This window comes from Fundulus heteroclitus, chromosome 1 (assembly GCF_011125445.2).
Source record: "Fundulus heteroclitus isolate FHET01 chromosome 1, MU-UCD_Fhet_4.1, whole genome shotgun sequence".
NCBI classification, from domain to species: Eukaryota; Metazoa; Chordata; class Actinopteri; order Cyprinodontiformes; family Fundulidae; genus Fundulus; species Fundulus heteroclitus.
The window spans coordinates 9952743-9973598 of NC_046361.1; the positions used below are offsets into that span (position 1 = coordinate 9952743).

The 20856-nt window shown below is 40.5% G+C and overlaps 1 protein-coding gene across 1 annotated transcript; it reads left to right on the forward strand.

Annotated features, from left to right (window-relative positions):
• Positions 1–1777: 1777 nt before the first annotated feature.
• ttll10 (tubulin tyrosine ligase-like family, member 10) lies at positions 1778–20718 on the forward strand. Its single transcript, XM_021316074.2, has 12 exons — positions 1778–2086; positions 3283–3607; positions 4691–4847; positions 4997–5115; positions 5189–5309; positions 6141–6235; positions 10380–10566; positions 10808–10979; positions 12147–12287; positions 16237–16353; positions 16441–16534; positions 19502–20718. Exons 1-12 carry the CDS (start codon positions 2057–2059, stop codon positions 19918–19920), a joined length of 1977 nt encoding a protein of 658 aa, XP_021171749.2. The 5' UTR covers positions 1778–2056; the 3' UTR covers positions 19921–20718.
• The last annotated feature ends 138 nt before the right edge of the window (positions 20719–20856 follow it).

The window sequence follows — 20856 nt, forward strand, 5'->3', positions numbered from 1 at the left end:
GGTTTTTAGATTGTAATTCTTTAAAATGCTCGACGTTTGTTTTAGTCTTTGCCCCTCTCAGCTGCACTTATTTCAGTTAGGAAATCATGAATAATGAGTGCTATTCTGCTCTCAAAGGAGACTTTGGCCAATGTTATTTATTCCTTACAGCAATAAAAATGCTGTGAATTAATTTTTTTGTTAGTTGTTATCCTGTGAGTCACTAATTATAGTGAAAAAAAAAACCATTTTACTTGTTTGCTCTGGATACGTTTAAAATCCGCAAAACATTTTTGACATTGTGGACCTGAACTAGTTTGATGCATGGGTTATTCATACTGGATGCATAATTATAGGGTTTGGGGCCTTAGAGGCGCCCACCTCCTGTCAATTATTGTGCTGTTGTGGGGAAGAGAAGGGATTATGCATAATTTCCAACGGTATCTGGGCCTGGGTGTTTCCTCCTGAGTCAAATAACAGAGACAGAAGGTAATTAGTGGATTTGCCTCGCAAGCAGACAACTGCTATGTTGCTCAACTGCATACCTTCGCTCCAGATCTGGCAGTAGGGACTGATTAATGATATTTCTGACATGATCTAAAAGTGAGTCAAAAGTGTGAAACTTAATGGGTGCAACTGACTTTCATGTCTCATTCGAATCTTTCCGAATTCTTTTTCATCAAAGAGATCCTTATCTATTAGAAAATTGTTCAGTAGTGTGCTTTATTACAGCGTGGAAACAAAAATGGGACAGTCACCAAAAATATAGCGCATATTATAGATACATATGTAAGTCTCGTAACACGCATAAATGCCTTTTATGAGATGATGCACAATGTGTGTTAAATATCAGGTTAAAATGCTATTTAACCCTTTGAATCTGCAAAACAAACCCATTCTGACTGACACCCTCCTCTCAGATTACCACACGGTTCACAGAACAAAGGCTTACAGGAGGTAAATATTGAATGAAGCTAAACTTAGACGGGGTGCATGTAAGCGATACATTAACCTTGAGTTGTGAGTTTGTCTTGAGATGTTGTTGTAATATTCAATCTACAACTGGCAACTGTTGCTAAGAGACCCATAAACCCAGTAACTGCTGATTGTTGACATCAGGCCGCTGCGTTAGCTTGCTTTAGCCGAGGCAGCAGTGAGTTTGGATTGTTTTAGAGGGTCAAACTGCAGACACTGAATGTGATTTAATTCCTGTAAGGTTTGTTGGTTTGCTCTTTGCAGGTGGCCAAAAACAGTGGAAGAAGATTTGGCCGGGGGAGGTCTCCACAGACTCATCCTGGAGACTTTATTACCACGAAGTTGCAGGTATGCAAACGTAGCACACAGTCTGCCTGTTGTCTCTAAGCATAATGCTAATTTTATATTCATGTAGCTTCTGCTCAATCTTCTATGTTTCAACTGTTTAAGCTTTTTGAAATTTGGATTGTTCATTTAATATAAAACGGGACTGTAAAGCCATTCAGTTCAGTCGACATCACCTACAAGTTGGTCTAATCAGGTACTTTTAATTAAAAAAAATAAAATGATTAAATAGGCCTCCTGCCGTGCTTTACATTTTTCTTACATTACAACCAGCATTCTATGTTTTTCATACAATTTTATATGAATAAACAACACAAAGTAATGCATGTTTTTCTCTAATAAAAATATTAATAGAGTGACATGCATTTGTATTCAGCCTCCTCTACTCTGACAGACCCTCAATAAAACCCAGTGCAACCACCTACCTTCAGAAATCCCCTTTTAGTAAATAGAGTCCAGCTGTGTGTGAATTAATCTCAGCATAAAACCAGATGTTCTCTACAGGATTCAGACATCTGATGGAGAACATTAGTGAAGAGAAAGACAAAAGAACACACCAAGCAGGTCTGAGATAGAGTTGTCCAGCACTATAGACTGGTGCAAGGTTTAATTTAGAAAATTTCATGGTTTAGTCCATCCTCCAGGAGACGTAAATTGTATGAGACAACTGTTTACAGAGACAAGGCCCTCCGCTTAAACTCATATGCCGGCCGAGGACGCCGTTAATCCGAGAGAGAGCTAAGAGGTCCAAAGTCATATGGAGGAGCAGCAGAGGTCCAAAGCTCGGGTAGGAGAATCTATTTCCCATCAGCTGTGCAATCCACACATATGGTGTTTATGGTCGTGTGGCCATTGTGGACTGAAAGATAAACACAGGACAGAAAATGTGGGAAAGAAGGGGCTCTGGTCACATGAGTCCAAAACAAAATGTTTTTGGCCTGTGCACAATTTGATCTATAGTGGAAAGGTGACCTGACCACGCCATCCTCATAGTGCTGAATGGTGCCGGCAGAGCGGATGGGAAGGGTCCAATCACTCGAGTTCATTCCTATAGCAGAGGTTTGCAATAAAGATAATCTAAAGGGACTTTACAAAACAAATAGATCCATAGTACGTACAAAATATGTCATTTAAATTAAATTGTAATTCTGATTTAACTACGCGCATTTAAACTCAGTTATAATACAATTAAGTCAAATTCCCTTTATAACACAAATGGGTGAAAACATTTTCATCTAAGACGATCAGCTGATTCCATGGATAAATTAACTTTATAGCAATTGCTCATACTGAGCATGCATGTGGTGACAGTGGGAAGGACCGACTGTCTTTTAACAGGAGGAAATCTCCAGCAGAACATTGCTCAGTGAGAGCATAGCAACTATCACAGATGGCTGGTGGCACTGATCCAGGTGTAGGCCTGCTTTCTATGGTTAGAAAAGGTAAAGAGATAACAGCAGCAGAAGCTCCTTCAGTGGCTTCATTGTGGAGAGAAACACGGTTTAATTCATGAGCTCTGAGTGGTTTATTACAGTCTGTGAGATAGACGAGCCTAAAGGCAGAAATATACAGCAATAAGTATACTCTATAGAAAATGAACTTGGCATTATTGCCAACAATTATTCAGCTGATGGCTCCTTCCAGGAAGATGGCACAGCTATACACAGAAACACAAACCCAGATCCCACTTCTGTGTTGAGAAAAAAAAGAGAGAAAACATAAAGTTAACTACTTTCAATTTGACGGTATGAACTGTTTTTTCTCTCTGTGAAAAAAAATTATTAACAAAGAAATCCGTAATAAATTTTTGTCCTTCACAGTTTTGCAGGTACCTGTAATGTTATGAGTGATAAAAGTATTTTTGTGGGGCACTGTGAGCCATTGTTCAAAATGATGGATGAGGATATAATCTTGGTTACCATGGTTTACGCTCTCTCAACTGTCAGCATTTACAGATTAAAACATATTTATCTGCATGCATAGGTTGGAGCAATTACAACTGCATCCAGTGACCTGCAAGAGCAAGAGGCCGTGACATCTAGGTGCTGGGTAGGAGTTTACAGCGAGGACACAGCTGAAGGAATGAAGGGCCGGCAGGAAAAAGAAAAGGATAAAGAACTGACTCTGGGTGCCGAGGAGGAGGAGCCCAGAACAGAACAGTCTGTGTCACCTGACTGTGCTGACATACAGGAAGTGACATCAGAAGGTGGACCAGCGCATGCCCGGAGGGAGGGGACAATAACTCAGGAGGAAGGAAGGAAATATTTGCACTCATCTGTCAAGCAGAAGAGCCAACGTGAACGGGCAGGTGTGTGTGTGTGTGTGTGTGTGTGTGTGTGTGTGTGTGTGTGTGTGTGTGTGTGTGTGTGTGTGTGTGTATGAGTGTAGACCAGTACAAGCCGTTAGGCAAGTTGTTTGATTCTGCCAACACATTAAATATTTATTACATTGTCATCCTACAAATATTGATATTTTATAACTTTTTGAAGAAAAATCTGCCTCTACTTTCATACTTCTTTACTGTACACTGAAATGTATTGATAAAGAATACATGCATGCTTAACAAGGATACACTGTCTCACTAAGCTATTCATACCCCATGAACTTCTTCACATTGTCATATTACAACCACAGACTTCATTGAATCTTATTGCCATTTTCACAACACAAAGTAGTATTTTGAAGAGGTAAACTGAAACAAGGTTTTTTAAGGGTTTTAAGAGATAAAATCTAAAAAAGATGAGGCATGCATTTCTGTTCCCCCCTCCACCCACGAGTTTAAAAAAAAAAAATATATATATATATATATATATATATATTATTATTTATTTTTTTCTTGTTTTTTTCCCCTGGAATTATAAGAGGGACCCTCTTTTGTTGTATTTAGGGCTGCAAGTCTTTGGTGTGTGTGTGTGTGTCCAGCTTTGCAAATGTAGAGACTTTTACCCATTCAATGTAGCTCAGTGTAGCTCAAACTGAGTCAGTTTGGATGGAGAGCATCTTTAGGATTTAGGTGTGGACTTTGACTTGGACCATTCTATCAAATTAAAATGCTTTCATTTAAACTTGTATTGCCGCTCTGGCTGTACATCTAGTGTCATCATGCTGGAAGGCCAGCCTCAGTCTCAGGTCCTTTGTAACCTCGTTTAGGTTTTCTTCAGGATTTCCCCTGTTTATTCAAACAACTCTCCCATGAAAGCCAGAGTTACCATGGACCTATTTTAATAGATTCACATGCTCACCACTCTTTGCAGATTTGTAATGGAAAAAAATCCTTTGAATGAAAATGTTGTTGTGATGTGACAAAATGTAAAAAAAAAATCACTTATCTTTTGCAAGACACTTTATTTGTTAAAATATGCTAATATAGGGTTCTCTGTGTATTTAAAAGCATCAGTTGGACGCGAAGTGGATCGCCGCGTCCAAAAGTCTAAACCAAAGGGCTTGCTGCTCTGCTCTAACCAGGACAACGTCAAAGAGACGAAGACAGAGGACCCTCGTGGACCTGGGCCATTCTACTTTTTTGGAGGAAGCAATGGGGCTGAAATGTGAGCTAAAATGTGAAATACAAAATACTATCCAATTCAACATTGGCCAGGGATTACATGATTTGTTGTAACACTGGTTATTTTTGGTCTCCTTCACTACTCTCACCTCTGGTTTTGGTTTGCTTGAACATGTGGCTGATTTTCTGCAGCGTGTGCAGCTACTGCGAGAACAGAGGCTGGAGGAGAATTTACAACAAGCACAGAGATGATTTCAGACTCAAGTGGTGCGAAACCAAATCTCCAGCTAACTACAGCAACTTCAGAGAAGGTACAGTAGAGGCAAATAATATACCACGGGCTCTGAATTTAAACAGCCGAATAGCCACATGTTTTGTTTCCAGGTAAACACTTGGTGTACCAGATTCCCAACAACATGGTCCTCACCACTAAAATCGGCCTTCTCAGCAGCCTGCGGGAATTTGAGCGAGTGCGCTCCAAAGTCAAACATGGCCAAGCGCACAGGTAGGGTTTCCCCATTTATTCATCTTTAATAATAAATAATTTAGTATCAGAGTAGTTTTTACATCGTCTATTAATGATGTAAAGCAGTCTGCACTGAAGTCGCTACATAAATAATCTGTTTAGAAAACAGGTTAAGTCAGTTGTGCTGTTAATTTTATTCATCATGCGAGATTAACACAAGATTGACTTTACTCTTGGACCATGTTAGAGGATTTCAGCCTGGATTCCGATAAAATAAGCCTTTTACATGGTGATTCTTCAAAAATGATGCAAACAATGTTTTCAGGAGATCAAGTGTACTTCACCCTGCTTTGAACTTTTTCACATATCCACAATGCTATTTATTCCCTAACGTTCCCCAACAAACCACTGAGCCTTTCAGGTAACAGCTGTATTTATACTGAGGATAAAATACACACAGGTGGACTCTGTTCACTAACATGGTGACTTTTGAAGGAAAATTCTTGGATTAATTTATATATATATATATATATATATATATATATATATATATATATATATATATATATATATATATATATATATATATATATATATATATATATATATATATATATATATATAAAACGCTGGAGATAGGCACCAGCACCCCCCGCGACCCCATGAGGGATAAAGCGGTTCGGAAAATGGATGGATGGATGGATATATATATATATATATATATTTACAGGTATCAGATTAAAGAGGTGTGGATATGAGTGCATGGCACACTTTTTAGATTTTTATTTGTAAAAACCTGAAATTCATGTATCCTTTTTTCTTTTACTAAACTTAATTTTCACTTAATTTTTGATAAATTGTACCTTACAGGCGGCTGAAAATGGAGGAGTTCATTCCCACAACGCTCCGCATGGATGCGAAGGACGAGAGGGAAGTTTTCTTCTCCCAATTCGCCCAACAAGAGGGTAAACTGGGTAAAACCCACCCCGTCCACACTAACTTGTCTTCCTGTTGCAACGGCAAGCCTTCACTGATCAAACTGGCTCTGCCCCACGTTTGCAGGCTCCGTTTCAAAAAGACAAATCATACCCGACCGCTCACACAATGAAAAGAAGTTTGTTCTTTATGGTGTTAGGACAACAGTTGCCTAGGTGAGTGTTTGATCAAGAGGTCGAGAACGTTGGAAAATAATGCGCTGCGCCTCTCATGAGGCCCTGATAAAATCAAGAGGGAAGCATGCTGCTGCCATGGAGATGAGTCAGCAGAGGGCAGGGCTGAGGCACAAACAGGAAGAACCTGAACGCAGGGCTGCTGCTCCTCCGAACAAAGCTATGAAAACAGATAAAGTTATTACCTAACTTGAAAACACTTTCAATGTCGTGTTGGGACCTGGAGATTAAAGGCACCGTGAAAATCTAGATTGATTGGTTCATAACAAACACATTGTGGTGAGTGGACTACGGGTTTGTCAAACACAGTTATCACTAAGCAAACAGCGGAAAGACTCAAACAGCTGGTTTAGATCTCTGGGTGATGGATGGATTCACGGGACAGACAAGAGAAGAAGAAGAAAAGAGAACCCTACTAAACCAGAAATATTAACGATGTAAAGCAGTCTGCACTGAAGTCGCTACATAAATAATCTGTTAAGCATTCAGTATGGTGGAATAAATAAAAAGGTCTGCAGGTCGTACTGTGCCACTATTTCCCATTAACAATTGCAATGTTATAAGTAGAAGAGGAAAGGAACAAGTAAACTCTTTCATTGGTATCGCTCCCCTCTGGGTATGGATTTAGTATTTGCACATTTCCAAAGTATTGTACAAATATCCTAAAACCCCCTAATTTCGTCCTACTTCACTCTTCCACTTTGTTCTTCCCAGTCCTTGTACCAGATCATCCTATTGTGCTGTGTAACAAAAGTAGGACTTTTGTTACACAGCACTGGCACTGACTTTGTGAAGTGCCTTGAGATGACATGTTTCATGAATTGGCGCTATATAAATAAAATTTTATTGAATTGAATAGGACAGCGGACACGTGGAGCACAGAATATTACATGATAGGTCTAATGTAACTAAGTAGAACAACTGTACCTAATAGCCATTTGTTTAAGAAGCAGAGAAAAGTAGGAATTACCTGACACAAGACCTGACATATCATTCACTGCATGAATCTTTTGTTAATTATCTACTGTTTGCCAAATTTTCAACAAATCACTAATTGGGAATTACACCGGGTGCTAATACTTTCACTCTATCAAACTAACTTCTTGTATTTGTTATAAACTCAACTAAAGAAATAGAAAAAAAAATTGCCACTGGTGACAAAGTTACTTTAATGGTGCAGTGGGCGATCTTTTTTTGGCTTTGAGTTGCAGGGTATCATGCTATCTATTGGTTGTCCCACACGCCAATCATTGTGTTGTGCTCACCTAACGGCAATGTGCGTTAATATTCCTTGTTAGTTTCCACTGGCTACGCAGGCGTGCTTCTAGTGTTTATGTATCCGGTTAGCTTCGATGTTAGCCGGTCATTGTAGCTCCGCTGCGCTCACCGTATACTTTGAAAATGGCTGAGAGTCACAAGACACATACTGTCTGACAAGTTTTAAGAGCAGAAGAGGAAGCTCTCAGTAGAAAGAAATAAGACCAGAGTCGATTTGGGAAATTATTTCACACGATTCCTCTGAGGAGTGGAAGAGCTGGTAGGATGGTCTAGGACAAGCACAGTTATTCAAAAAATGGCTTGGGTGTCTCATACCTACTAAATTATACACCTCATGCCACTTAATGACATAATGATGAAGTTTACATGAATTTTTAGGTTTTGATTAAAAACAAAATCAAGAATAAAAAAAAATCTGACACACATATCTTTTCAGAAATTCAAAACCAGTCTCTGGTTCATTCAGTTTTCACTGTTCATCCTTAAGTTTCATTGGACTCCACCTGTGGTAAATTCAGTTTATTGAACATGATTTAGGAAAGCAAACTTGTCCGTGTTGTATGCGGTTTTAATTCGACGGGACGTATCATCAGAGCAGGAACCAAACAACGCAGTCAGAGGAATTCTCTGTCGATCATTAGGGACTGGATTGTGTCAAAGCACAAATCTGGGGCAAGACACAAGACTTATTTAGCAGCATTAAAACAACCCCAAAAAAAAATCAATGTGGAATCCATTTCTTTCAAATGGAAGAAGTTTGGAACCCGACCAGACTGAGCAATTAGAGAAGAAAAGGCTTCACTGAGAGCGGCGACCAGGAAGCTAAAGGTCATTAAGCAGGAGCTCCAGGAGGTCTATCATTGCTAATGCACTGCACCAATCAGGCCTTTATGATAGTATGGAACGAAGAGAAATGTCATTGTTCGATTTGATGAAACAAGAATAAAAAGTTTTGGACCGAAGAGCAGTTGTCATGTCTGGAAAAATACAGGCAGAGTTAACATTGTCCCTACTGTAAAGCATGGTGGGAGCAGCGGTGGCAACCTCATGCAGTCGAGATGCTTTCTGCAGCAGGAACTGGGCAACTTGTCAGCATAGAGCATACGATGACAGCAGCAGCAAATTTAGAGAGATTCTTTAAGAAAGCCTTGTTACTCAGTGATAATGTCCTCAGACTAAGGTGACGACTTTTCTTGAAACAAGATAATGACATGAAGCATGCAACCATGTCATACAGCAAAAGCCAGTACATAAATCCAATGAAACACCTCTGGAAAGACCTCAAAATGCTCGCCTACTGACATTTCCTATGCAACCTGACTCAGCAAGAGAGGTTCTGTAGAGAAGAATGGGAGAAAATGCCCAAAAAGAAGCTATACCAAGCTTGCAGAGGGACACCAATGAAAATCTGAGGCTGTGATTGCAGCTTCAAGTCTGTATTGAGACAGGCAAAGACCACAAACAGTTTGGGGAATTTGCCCGTCTGGGTAAAAGGGTGCAATCAGTGTCATAACACTGCAATAAAATATAAGAAACATTAACAATTACAACTGAACTTAAAGGCAAATGTTTCACTTCTTAGTTTAACCGACTGAAGGGGGTTGTACATTCTTGTCAGAATTGCGATTTGTGTAATAATTTCAGAAAGGAAGCAAAAGGGTATTTTTTAAAATATTCATCATTTTATATGTTTTATTTCTGAAAACTTACCAAATTAGTGGCAAGACAAATCCTTTGTGCTTGGCTGCAAAGATTAGGAGGTTTCACACAATGGAAATGCAAAGCTAATTCAGTCACAAGAGCACCTGAAACAGCTTCAGGACACAATACACGGTATGTGTCATGAGTGAGTTCACCCTTCACATCTTTGTAAATGTTTTATTATATATTTTAATGGGAAAGAAGAAAGCCTGCAAATAGTTTGCTGGAGACATGCAGACCTAGGACGTGGAGTACAGTCCTGGAGTCTGATGAGACCCAAATAAACGTATTTGGTTCAGATTGTGTTCGGATTGTTTGGCCACAACCAGGTGAAGAATTAAAGACATGCAGCAGAGTGCTGCCTGTTGTAGGGAGCCAAAGTTCAACACTGCCTTGACCACTGCCTTGCTATAGAAACTGTGGCTAAAGGCGCTTGACTGGCCAAGTGTGTCTCTAGACGTAAATCCCTATGAGCATGGAAGGTGGAAGGCTTCAAGCTCTCCAACATCCACCGGGGGGAAGAGTGAAAGGATTGTAGTGGCAAACCTGTGGCACTCTAATGAACTCCATCCCCACGAGAGCTAAGGCGGTGCTGAAAGTTAATGGTCACCACACAAAATGTTAACATTTTAGGCACAATTTAGACATTTCCACTATACAGATGCACTCACTTTTGTTGCCAGCGGTTTAGATATTAATGGCTGTGTGTTGAGTTTCTTTTAGGGCACAGCAGGTCTTCACTGTTATACAAGCTGTACACTGACTGCATTGTGTTAAAGTGCTGTTCCATGAAAAGATATAATAAAATATTTACATTAATGTGAGGGTGATGTACTCACTTTTGTGAGATACTGTAATGAACAATTCCCTCAACACTTGACTCTTGTTACAGAACAGAAGAACCAAAGGGTTATAATAGCAGGTGGACATGTAGTTGATGTGACTGTGTTTCTGGTGGCAGGCGGGAAGAGCGCTGAGAGCTGTATGTGGATCTGTAAGCCCACGGGTCTGAACCAGGGCAGAGGGATCTTCCTTCTGAAGAACCAGCAGGATGTCGCTGAATTCAGACAGAAACTGCAGAACCTGGAGGACAGCCGGGCCGACAGGAGGACGCCTCCCCGCCACACTCAGGCTTACGTTGTCCAGCGGTGGGTGAACACCTGGTTGGTGAAGTGCATGTGATGTCAAGATAAAACAAATTTATCATACAAGTTGAAGCGTTGTTTGTAATCCCTTTACCTACTTTTTTACCCATTGTTACGTTGGTGAAAAATACAGTTAGAAGGAACTCCAGATATTTTGTTCTAAGTAAATTATATTTTCTTCTTACTAATGGGGTCTTTTAAATTATTTGTTGCATCTAATATCTCATAATATCTTTACACCCAGTTACATTCAGAAACCACTTCTACTGAATGACAGAAAGTTTGATGTGCGCTCTTACCTTCTCATCGCCTGCACTGACCCTTACATGGTCTTCTTTCGCCATGGGTATGTCCGACTGACGTGTGACGCCTATGATCCGCGATCCAAAAATCTTTCTGCTCACCTCACCAACCAGGTAAAACACACACACACACACACACACACACACACACACACACACACACACACACACACACACACACACACACACACACACACACACACACACACTAGAACTGAAACCTGGAGAAAGCATCATGTCCCACAGCATGATGCTCCCACCACCATGTTTGACCATAGGGATTGTGTATTCAGGATGTTTTGCAGCATAAGTTGATTCAAAATTACCCCATGAGATGTTTGAAGTTTTTGATATTGTGATATTGTTTTATGACCTTATACTGCTTTAAATTTCTCTGCAACGTTCTCCCTGATCTATCTGCTCTGTTTCTTGGTCTTCATTATGCTCCTTGTTCCCTAATGTTTTCCGGAAAACCTATGATTTATATTGAGAATAAACAACATTTACAGTTTGGCTCTATTTACTAATCAAATGTATTATTATAATAATACTAATTAATAAATTAATTAGTATTAATTATTACTAATTAATAAAACTTCCACCACATTTCTCAGATTTCTATGTTAAAAGTTTAAAGCAAAGTCCCTTTCACGATTGTGATGTACTCTGTGTCAGTCTATCACATAAATTCCCAATAAAATACATTTAGGGTGTAAGTTGACGCCTGACAAATTATGAAAAAAAGTTTATACTTTTTAACTAAGAATTTTGTTTAAATCATTAATACTCGTTTTTGCTCTTCTAAGTGGAATTTATGTGCACCTGATAGTTCTAAAATATAATTGAATGTTTGTGTTTTTGAGCCAAGTCTTTTAATCTCTACAGACAGAATAGTTGTTTGCTTGAATGGCTTGATTTTTTTGTTTGAAATCTGGAAAATATGGCATAACTTTAACGAAAATGACCCATTTTTGTGGAGAGGTCCGTGAAGAGAGATAATGCCATGGCTAAAAATTTTTATTTTATTTTTGAAGGGCAGCGATGATCATCTGCAGCATTATCTGCTTTCCAGTGGATCACAGCTGATAATTGTTCATTCGATAATAAACAAAGTCTCTGTTTCCATCTGTTCCAGTGTCTACCGGGTAATGTTAGCTGAGCCGAAATAAGAAAAAGTGCCTTGTATCTCTACAGTACTCAGTCATTAAAAAATCTAAGCCGGTACGTCTGCTCCTACCTTATGCTTCATGTGTCTCTGGTCCCCCTACTGTCTGTCTCCAGTACATGCAGAAGAAAAACCCTCTGTACAGCCGGCTGAAAGAGGACACTGTATGGTCTATGGAGAGCTTCAACGCCTACGTCAACGACCGGTTTCAGGTTGCCAAGGGTCTGCCCAGGGACTGGGTGCTGGGAGCCTTTGCGGTGAGGACTGCGGCGTGCTGTAGCTCTCAGGGACCAATTACCAGCACAGAAGTGGTAGTTGGCACTGATAGCTAATTGAGAATGTGGTTAGTTTTACATGAGCTCATTCTTGTATAAAGAGTCTTCATCTTGCTGCTAAAAAGGAAATATTACATGTAGTTTTCTTCCGTACTGACAGGAATTACAAAAAAACAAGAACAAATCTTTTTTTTTTTTATCTTCAGCTTTATTAATGGAACTCTAAACCTTGATTGCGACACATTTTATGGTCTGTAAATTTAACTTCAATGTATTGGAGGTTATTCAGGCACCTGCCGTACCATCACAACAAGTTTGAACAGTATTTTAAAGACATTGTAACCACACAGAGGATTTTTGGAAAATGACATGATGACAGATTAAAATGTGGCCAAACACAAAAGAAAAACACTAACCTCCACTCCACACCATGTGTAAAGAAAACATCATATTATTTAAAGAGAGCACTAAAGTAAATCCTCGGTTTTAGAGAGATCGTATAGTGTATTTTTTTTTTTTTTTTACAGAGGTGGAATAAGAGAACTGTACACCCATTAGCCACATCCCTGTAAACATCCACAGATTCATCCACACCTACACTATTGCCTCCTGGGATAAAGATATGTTAATTACTTTTAACAGATTATTTTATAGCCGTGGCATTATCTTACATATGAAGTTTAATTTATGTTAAAAAAAAAAAAACAGACTAGAAGAGGCTGTTTTGCGGTCTGGTAAATTATTTCTGTCCATTTATCGCATGTTTTGGATTATTATCCTGGTGAAAGATTTTCGATCTAAATCCATGCACTTGAACATGCCTCTTTAATAACATGCTGGCATGTAGATAGCATCTAATGGTTGTTGTGGAGACTTGGTGATCCCAAGTTACCCCATCTGGGCTTTAGTTCTTAAGCATGGAGCTTTGGAGTTTGTTTTTTTTATATCTCCTTTACATCCTCATCACTGTGGTTCATGGTAAGACACAATTTTGCAAGTGCAGGCAGTTAACTAGCGATGTCATGATTTATTAAGCTCTACACATGCCTGCCTTATTTTAATGGCCAATATTGATCATCCTTTGTGTAACCTCTTATTCATACCCTATGGAAAAAAAGGTGGTCATACTGTAAAGTGCTGATTAGGATGTCCTAGAATTATGAGCAGCTCAAAATGTGACATAGATCACCAAAAAGCTTGAGTTCTGTTTTTTTTTTTTAAAGGAAAGTTAGGGTGCAAATAGATTTGGTCCAAATGATTTTGAAAAGAACCACATGTAGTTTAACCTGTTCGAGACTTTGTTGGACTAGACCCCCCCCCCCCCCCCCCCCCGCCCCCCCCAAGTCAGCCAAATTCAGCAAAAACCTTACACATCTGGACTCGCACCCCCGTTATCCCATCAAAAATCTTGGAGTGACCTTTGACAACATCTTCAAATTCAATAAACAAATTAATTCTGTAGTAAAGGCAATCTGTTTTTCAGCTTTGCCTGTTAGTTAAAGCTAAATCCTTTCTCACTCATTGTGTTTTTGAAAAAAAAGCATTCATGCATTTATCAGCTCACGTTTGGACTATCGCAATGCCTTGTATACTGGACTTAACCTAGCCTCTATACAACGTTTACAACTTGTGCAGAATGCTGCTGCTCAGCATCTCACCAACACCTGCAAGTATGACCACATCACTCCTGTTCTTTACTCTCTCCATTGGCTCCCGGCTCAGTTCAGAATTCAGTTCAAAATCCTGTTGTTTGTCTTCAGTTCAGTCCATTGCCTTGCACCCTCTTACCTGAGTGACATTCTGACTCTTCACCAGCCCATTAGAGCTTTATGCTCTTCTGGGCAACATCTGTTGGTGGTCCCACAGTCGAGGTGTAAACAGCGGGGCGATCGTGCCTTTATAGTGGCAGGAGTGTGCTTAAACTCTGGAACGGTCTTCTCCTGGAGTTACGCTCCATCACAACCCTGCCTCTGTTCAAGGCCACGCTAAAATAAAAATAAATAAAATTTGATTGATTGATTTACTTATATAGACACTATTAGGAAGAAGGCCCAGGAGAAACCGTACTTCCTACAGCAGCTCAAGAAGTACAACCCTCCACAAGAGCAGCCGGCCACCTTCTACATTATTTGTTTTGTTTTGTGAACATCCATCACTGTGTTTGGTCAAGCTTGTCCACACAACAGGACAGGTCCAAACTGCGACAAACAATTAGGTCTGCAGAGAGGATCATCTTCCCTCCATCCCAGACTTGTACGGGTCTAGGCTCAGGAAAAGGGCAGCTAATGTCTCTGCAATGACAATACATCAATGAAAGGTCCAGTGCCAACCCGCAGAGGCTCATAAGGAGAGTAACTAAGTCGGCCTTCGATCACCTGAAAGATATTTCCAGGATTAAAGAACTAATGTCCCAGCAGGATCTTGACAAACTCATCCATGCACTTATTTTTAGTTGAATTGATTACTGCAACAGTGTCCTTCCGGTCTGCCTAAAAAGTCAATCAGACAGCTGCAGCTGATCCAGAACGCTGCTAAAACTAAGAAATTAGAGTACATCATGCCAGTTCTAAAGTATTTTCTCTGGCTTCCTGTATCTCAGAGAATAGACTTTAAAAAATGTCTGTTATTATAAATCACTATATCTATAAATCACTGAATGGCTTAGCACCTAAATACATTACAGACTTGTTATCAGTGTATCAACCCTCCAGACCACTAAGGTATTCCGGCTCCAGCCTACTTTGCATACCTAGAACCAGAACTAAACACGGAAAATCAGCATTTAGTTCCTATGCTCCGCTTATCTGGAACAAACTTCCAGAAAATTGAAAAAGTGCTGAAAGCCTGAGTTCTTTTAAATCAAGATTAAAAACATATTGGTTTAGGATTGCCTTCAATTGTTCTAGTTAATCTGTTAACTGAAGTTTGTAGTCCAATAGTTCTTAAAATCATTTGCTTTTAGTGTTATGAACGTGAATCAGGAAAACCCAGAATTCAACCAAACAAGCGAGGTGAAGGAAAAAAAACAGGATTTAATAATAAAACAGGGACAGGCAAGGCTCAATGGTTAAAATGGCAGTCCAAAATCCAGTACACGAAAGGCAGTCCAAAAACAGGCAAAAGTACAGTCAAGGCTAAGGCAAAAACTCAAAATATCCTAAGGCAGGTCCAGGTCAGAGAAACAGGTAATCAATCGTACAGGGCAGGAAAATCAGGTTCAGGGGTCAGGCTGGCTCAGAAGTCAAAAAGGCAATCTGGGTAATATCAACAGGTTATCAGAATAAGAACGCTGGACAACACTCACCGAAGGCTTCATAATGATCTGGCGGAGAACTAAAGACTGAGGCAGAACTATATAGTGAAGTGCACAGGTGAAATGGAGTGAAAACTAATTACAGGGAAACAGCTGGAACTAATCAGAGGCAGGGAAGTGACTGACAGTGAACTGAACTGATAGGTTGGTGACTGCTGACAGGGGAGTGACAAGCTAATAGGGTAAAAACAGGGAGGTGAGCTGGCAGGTGAACAGAACTGAGCTAAAAGCTTACAGAACCCTAACAGATAGTATAAAACAAAGAACAAAATCAAACCACAACAAAACTCAAACTATTCCATAATTCAAAACTAAGACAGAACCTAAAATCATGACATTTAGTTTCCATTTTCCCATGTTTTATTTTTCCTCCATTTTATTCCAACAGTTTTTTACTTGCTTTTATTCTGTTTTTATTTTCCTATGTTTCATTCATGTAAAGCACTTTGCGTTGTCCCTGTACTGAAATGTGCTATAAACATAAATGTGCCTTGCCTTGCAGCTCTTAAGCACACCAATCTAGCCAACAAAGCTAAATCTGACTATGAAATCTACTCACTGTAAGCCATGGGGAGATCTGGATTAATTGACAAATATATTTTTCCTTCCATACATTAGGAGCGCATGCGGCTGATCATGACCCAGTGTTTCCTCGCTGTCAAGGCCAAATTGGATTGCCGCCCTGGATTTTTTGACTTGATCGGCTGCGACTTCATGGTCGACCAGGACTTCAAGGTGGATTTTTTAAACATCTGAGCTGGACCTGGATGTTCACATGCTTTTAACATGCTCGTTAATTGTGTCATCATGTGGCCCTTCTAGGTGTGGCTCCTTGAGATGAACTGTAATCCAGCTCTGCACACAAACTGTGAGGTGCTGAAGGAGGTGATACCCCGCACTGTGGTAGAGACGCTGGGTCAGTCGGCAAGTCTTCAACATCTTAACACATTCTACACACTAGGAGCACAAGCTGCCTTGTTATAGTTCCCTTTATAAAATGTGTTGTTATATATTTGCTTCAATAGCCCAAGTGTGAAACCTCCCATGTGTTTTTTTTAACAGCAGTTTCATGTTCTTCTACTTAGGTGCAATTCTTCACCACATGTACTTTAGTTGAGCATTTCCATTTTTTAAAATAAATTTTACACATTTCTACTTAAAGCCCAGCTCCCCCACAGTGGGAAGTGTTTACACAGCCAGTAGTTCAAATTAAAAGAAAGTTTTTATACAAGTTGAATTTGAGACTTTTTAAGATCTTATAAAAAAAACTATAATTTAAATTTATATGGATGGACATGGCTTATGAATACTAATACATCACTTGGATTAAATTTAATTCACTTGACAACACATAAATGTTACATGAAATCTGACGTTAGGTATGTGACAAGTTCTTTTACAGCTTAGTTGCCAAACGCTGACAGTTCCAGACAACAGTTCCAGACAACTATAAAACCTGTCAAACCTCCTTAAATGTATTTTCCAAAGGAAAAGAGCTGGTGATGAATAACATCACAAGACATTTTAATTTTCTAATCATACAAAAAGCCATTCTCAGAGGAAGATTGTTGTAGCAGATTTGTGGGGAACGCTGAATGTTTTGACATCACTTCCTTCCAACAGGAGTTGTTGTTTTTTTTGCATCTTGGATCTTGTAGTTTTCTCAGGATGTAATAATACAGGATTTTCAAAACAAATGAAAAAAAAAAGTTTTGAAGGCGCATTGAAGGAAAAGGGCTACAGTTACAGGACTTCTCTAAAGGTGCGTTCACATTGGCGTGACAACGTTTCCACTTTTGCTTGGTGACATTATCGCCGGCCGTTCACGCAGCAGGCGAGAGCAATTGAACAGCGAGCAACAAGTCAGAAACGCAGCAGTACAATGGCTTTATCTAGGGACCTCTAACTTAATAGCCACTACAGTTTCCTCACTCACTCTTCTCCAGGCTAGGTTCTTGCTGGACTTGTCTCAGTAGTAATAATTGTTTCAGTCATATAATTCAGGCTGACCACAGACCACCACTGTCAGCTTTTCTTCCATGTTGAATGAAAACAGCTTTGTCTTTGCCGCAGTCCTTCACCCCACATGAAGATGTGTTCACACTGAGCGCGAATGTGTCAGGCCGAGCAACAGATTTACATGATATCCTAATGCATAGGTGCAAAACAGAAGCGACGCGTCGCAAAGTGACGCTAAGCGAGGCCACAGAGGCAATTCTAGCAACACAAACTCGTGATTTTGGCGATTAAAGCAAAGCCAGAACAACTCTGATGGATGCGAAGCAACACTTTTTACAGTTGGGAAAGCTGAACTTTTGTGTCTTGTCGCACCGCAACGACCAATCAGGCACTGGATGTGGCTGTGACGTGGGGTGAAGGACTGCGGCAGAGATGAAGCAGTTTTCATTCAACAGGGAAGACAAGTTGATAGTGGCAGTCTGCGGTCGGCCTGTGTTGTATGACTAAACCAATTATTACTACCTAGACAAGTCCAGAAAGAACCAAGCCTGGAGAAGAGTGAGTGAGGAGGCTGGAGAGGCAGGGAAGTGAAAGCATCACTAGACAGTGGCATTGTGCTGTGCAAACGGACAGCGATAATGTCAGCAAGCAAAAATGAGCGACAGCAAACAAAAATGGCAACTTTGCTGCGCCAATGTGAACGCATCACAGCCACGTCCAGTTCCTGATTGGTTGTCGTTGTGTGACAAGACACAAAAGTTCAGCTTTTTCAACTCCAACAACTGTCACTTCACATCCATTGCAGGTGTCGTGTCACTCTGGCTTTGCTGCTATCGCCAAATTGCGTGTTTTGCATCGTGTCGCTTATGTGTGGCACATGTGCATTAACCTGACTCTAGCCCCAGATTGATATTGCTCCGCCTAGCTTCACTCACATCCATCTCGGACATCGCCCATAGAGAGTTATTTCTCCAATTAATTTTATTGTCTGGCCAATCAGGACGCAGGGCTGGAGTTTCATAGATGTGACGTAGTGGAGATGTGACCATGACGTGAGACTGTTTTGATAGCAATGGCGGCTCACATTGAGGAAGCAAGCGTTAGCATTGATGCTGCTGTTTCTTCCGTGTTGTCCAATCTACCTAATATTGTTTCATTAAAAGAACATCAGAGAACGGCTCTGAAGGCTTTTGTTGGTGGAAACCATGTTTTCGCCCTTCTCCCGACTGGATTTGGCAAGTTTAGTTTTCCGGGGTGCGCCCGTGGCAGAGCGGTTAGCGGTTAGCGCTAACCATATTAGGAGGCCTTTAGTCCTCAACGCGGTCGGCCCGGGATCGACTCCAACCCGCGGCGCTTTGCCGCCTGTCTTCCCCCCTCTTCCAGTCAGTTCACTGTCAATAAAACGCGTGCCACTAGAGCCGCAAACACATAAAAAAAAAAAAGTTTTGTTTTTTCCTGCGTCGCTCTCACAGCGTCACGGGTTAGCTTCGGTGTGAGCGGTTGAAATAACACGTCGATAAAGATGACAGACAAGTGGCTTATCCAATCATATGCAAGGATTTTTGATAAGGCCCAGCCTTTAAAAAATGCAATTCCTATGGAGAGATCCCAGATGTATGTGAGTGGAGCTAGGTGGAGCGAAATACATCTGGCTAGAGTCAGGTTACATGTGCATAGGGATGTCATGTAAATCTGTCGCTCGGCCTGATACATTCTCGCTCAATGTGAACGCATCTTAAGACTTTTTTTAAATTTCTGGGCATATTTTTGACTTGAAAGCTTAAATGTAGGAAGATTAAATTTAACGCTTTTAAATTCTTATAAGATATTGCAGCAGTTCCATTAAAAGAAAGCTATTTTTTGCACCCAGGGTTTTCAAGATCACATTACAGAAGATAATCAGAATCATTTCTTTTCTGTTTAGATTTAACCCTGGAGCTGTTCAACAAATGTCGTCTCAGGCAGGAAATCCTTCCTTTGGCCAGTCAGCAGGACTTTGTTCTGCTGTATAACGGAGCCTCAGAACGTGCCAGCAGGTTTAGGAGCCAAAGTAGTGAGTTCAACCAGAAAACCTTTAATAGAAACCACAGGGCAGAGTCCAGAAGTTGCAAGGTATTGACAGAGTGCAAGAGGAGGACTGTTAAATCACCCGATAGTCCTCTGACTGAAGACACTGCTGCAGAGACATTACGTCTTCCTCAATGCACAACTTCAGGAGCTGAATGTTTAAAGGCCGTCAGGAGCAAGACCACAACTCCTCGAGGCCGACAGAAGCAGAGCAACAGCAATCCTGCTGAGAATAGTCTAAAAGCCACAGATGATGGGAAGCAACCAAAGTCTTAGCAGAAGAGAAAGATCACCGTGTCTGTTTCATCAGCAGCAGCCCAGGGTGACTGCAGCTCTCTCTGCAGGTCTCCTGATAGGAACTAAAAAAAGGACGCAGACAGACCAGGATGCAAAGGAAAAGAGGAACAATGATGCATGGAAACAAATGTGATCTTTGTCTGAGAAGTGCAGGTGGAAAAGTTTTATATAACAGTAAGGACTGTTGTTTCCCGGCATGTTGCCTGTTCTTGTATTTCTTTGCCATAACAAGTGACACAAGAACAGTTTAGAAAATAAAACCTTTTTCCACAATAACTGAGTCTGACTTTCATAACCTGCTGCAGTCTCAACATTGTTCAACCCCCTGAATGTTTCATAACAGCACACACTTAAAAATCAGGTCTCAAGTAAATCTGATGCAAGCATAGTTCTACAGTTTAAGGTTAAATTTCCTTCACCACCTCAACATGGCAGAAAGAGGAAGCTATTACTGGCTGCCGCTGATGAGGAGGTTGGCCAAAAATCCTGACTGAGTGCAAAAGGGGCTTGGTGGCAGCAGCCACTGAGGAGCACCTCTAGGAACTGTGCTGGCACCATTTCTGCTGTTGCAGAGCTGGAGAGCTGTCAGTGACAGACAGCTGCATCTTAGATGCTCTAAGGAACGTTTCCGTAGGCCGTTCCTCCCAGCTACTGGCAGACTTTATGATCTCTGCTGCTCTCAACACAGGTTCTGATCCAACCATTAATTGTTTACACTGCTTCCACTGCTACGGTAACTTGCACACGCCTTAGCTAGAGATGCTGCTGCACTGTTATGCATATTCTATTATTGTACATTATGCAAATATTGCATATTCTATTATTGCACATTATGCAAATATTGCATATTCTATTATTGTGTGTTATGTAAATAGGCTGGAGCGTTTTTTCCACTGTCACTGTTACACTCTGGTA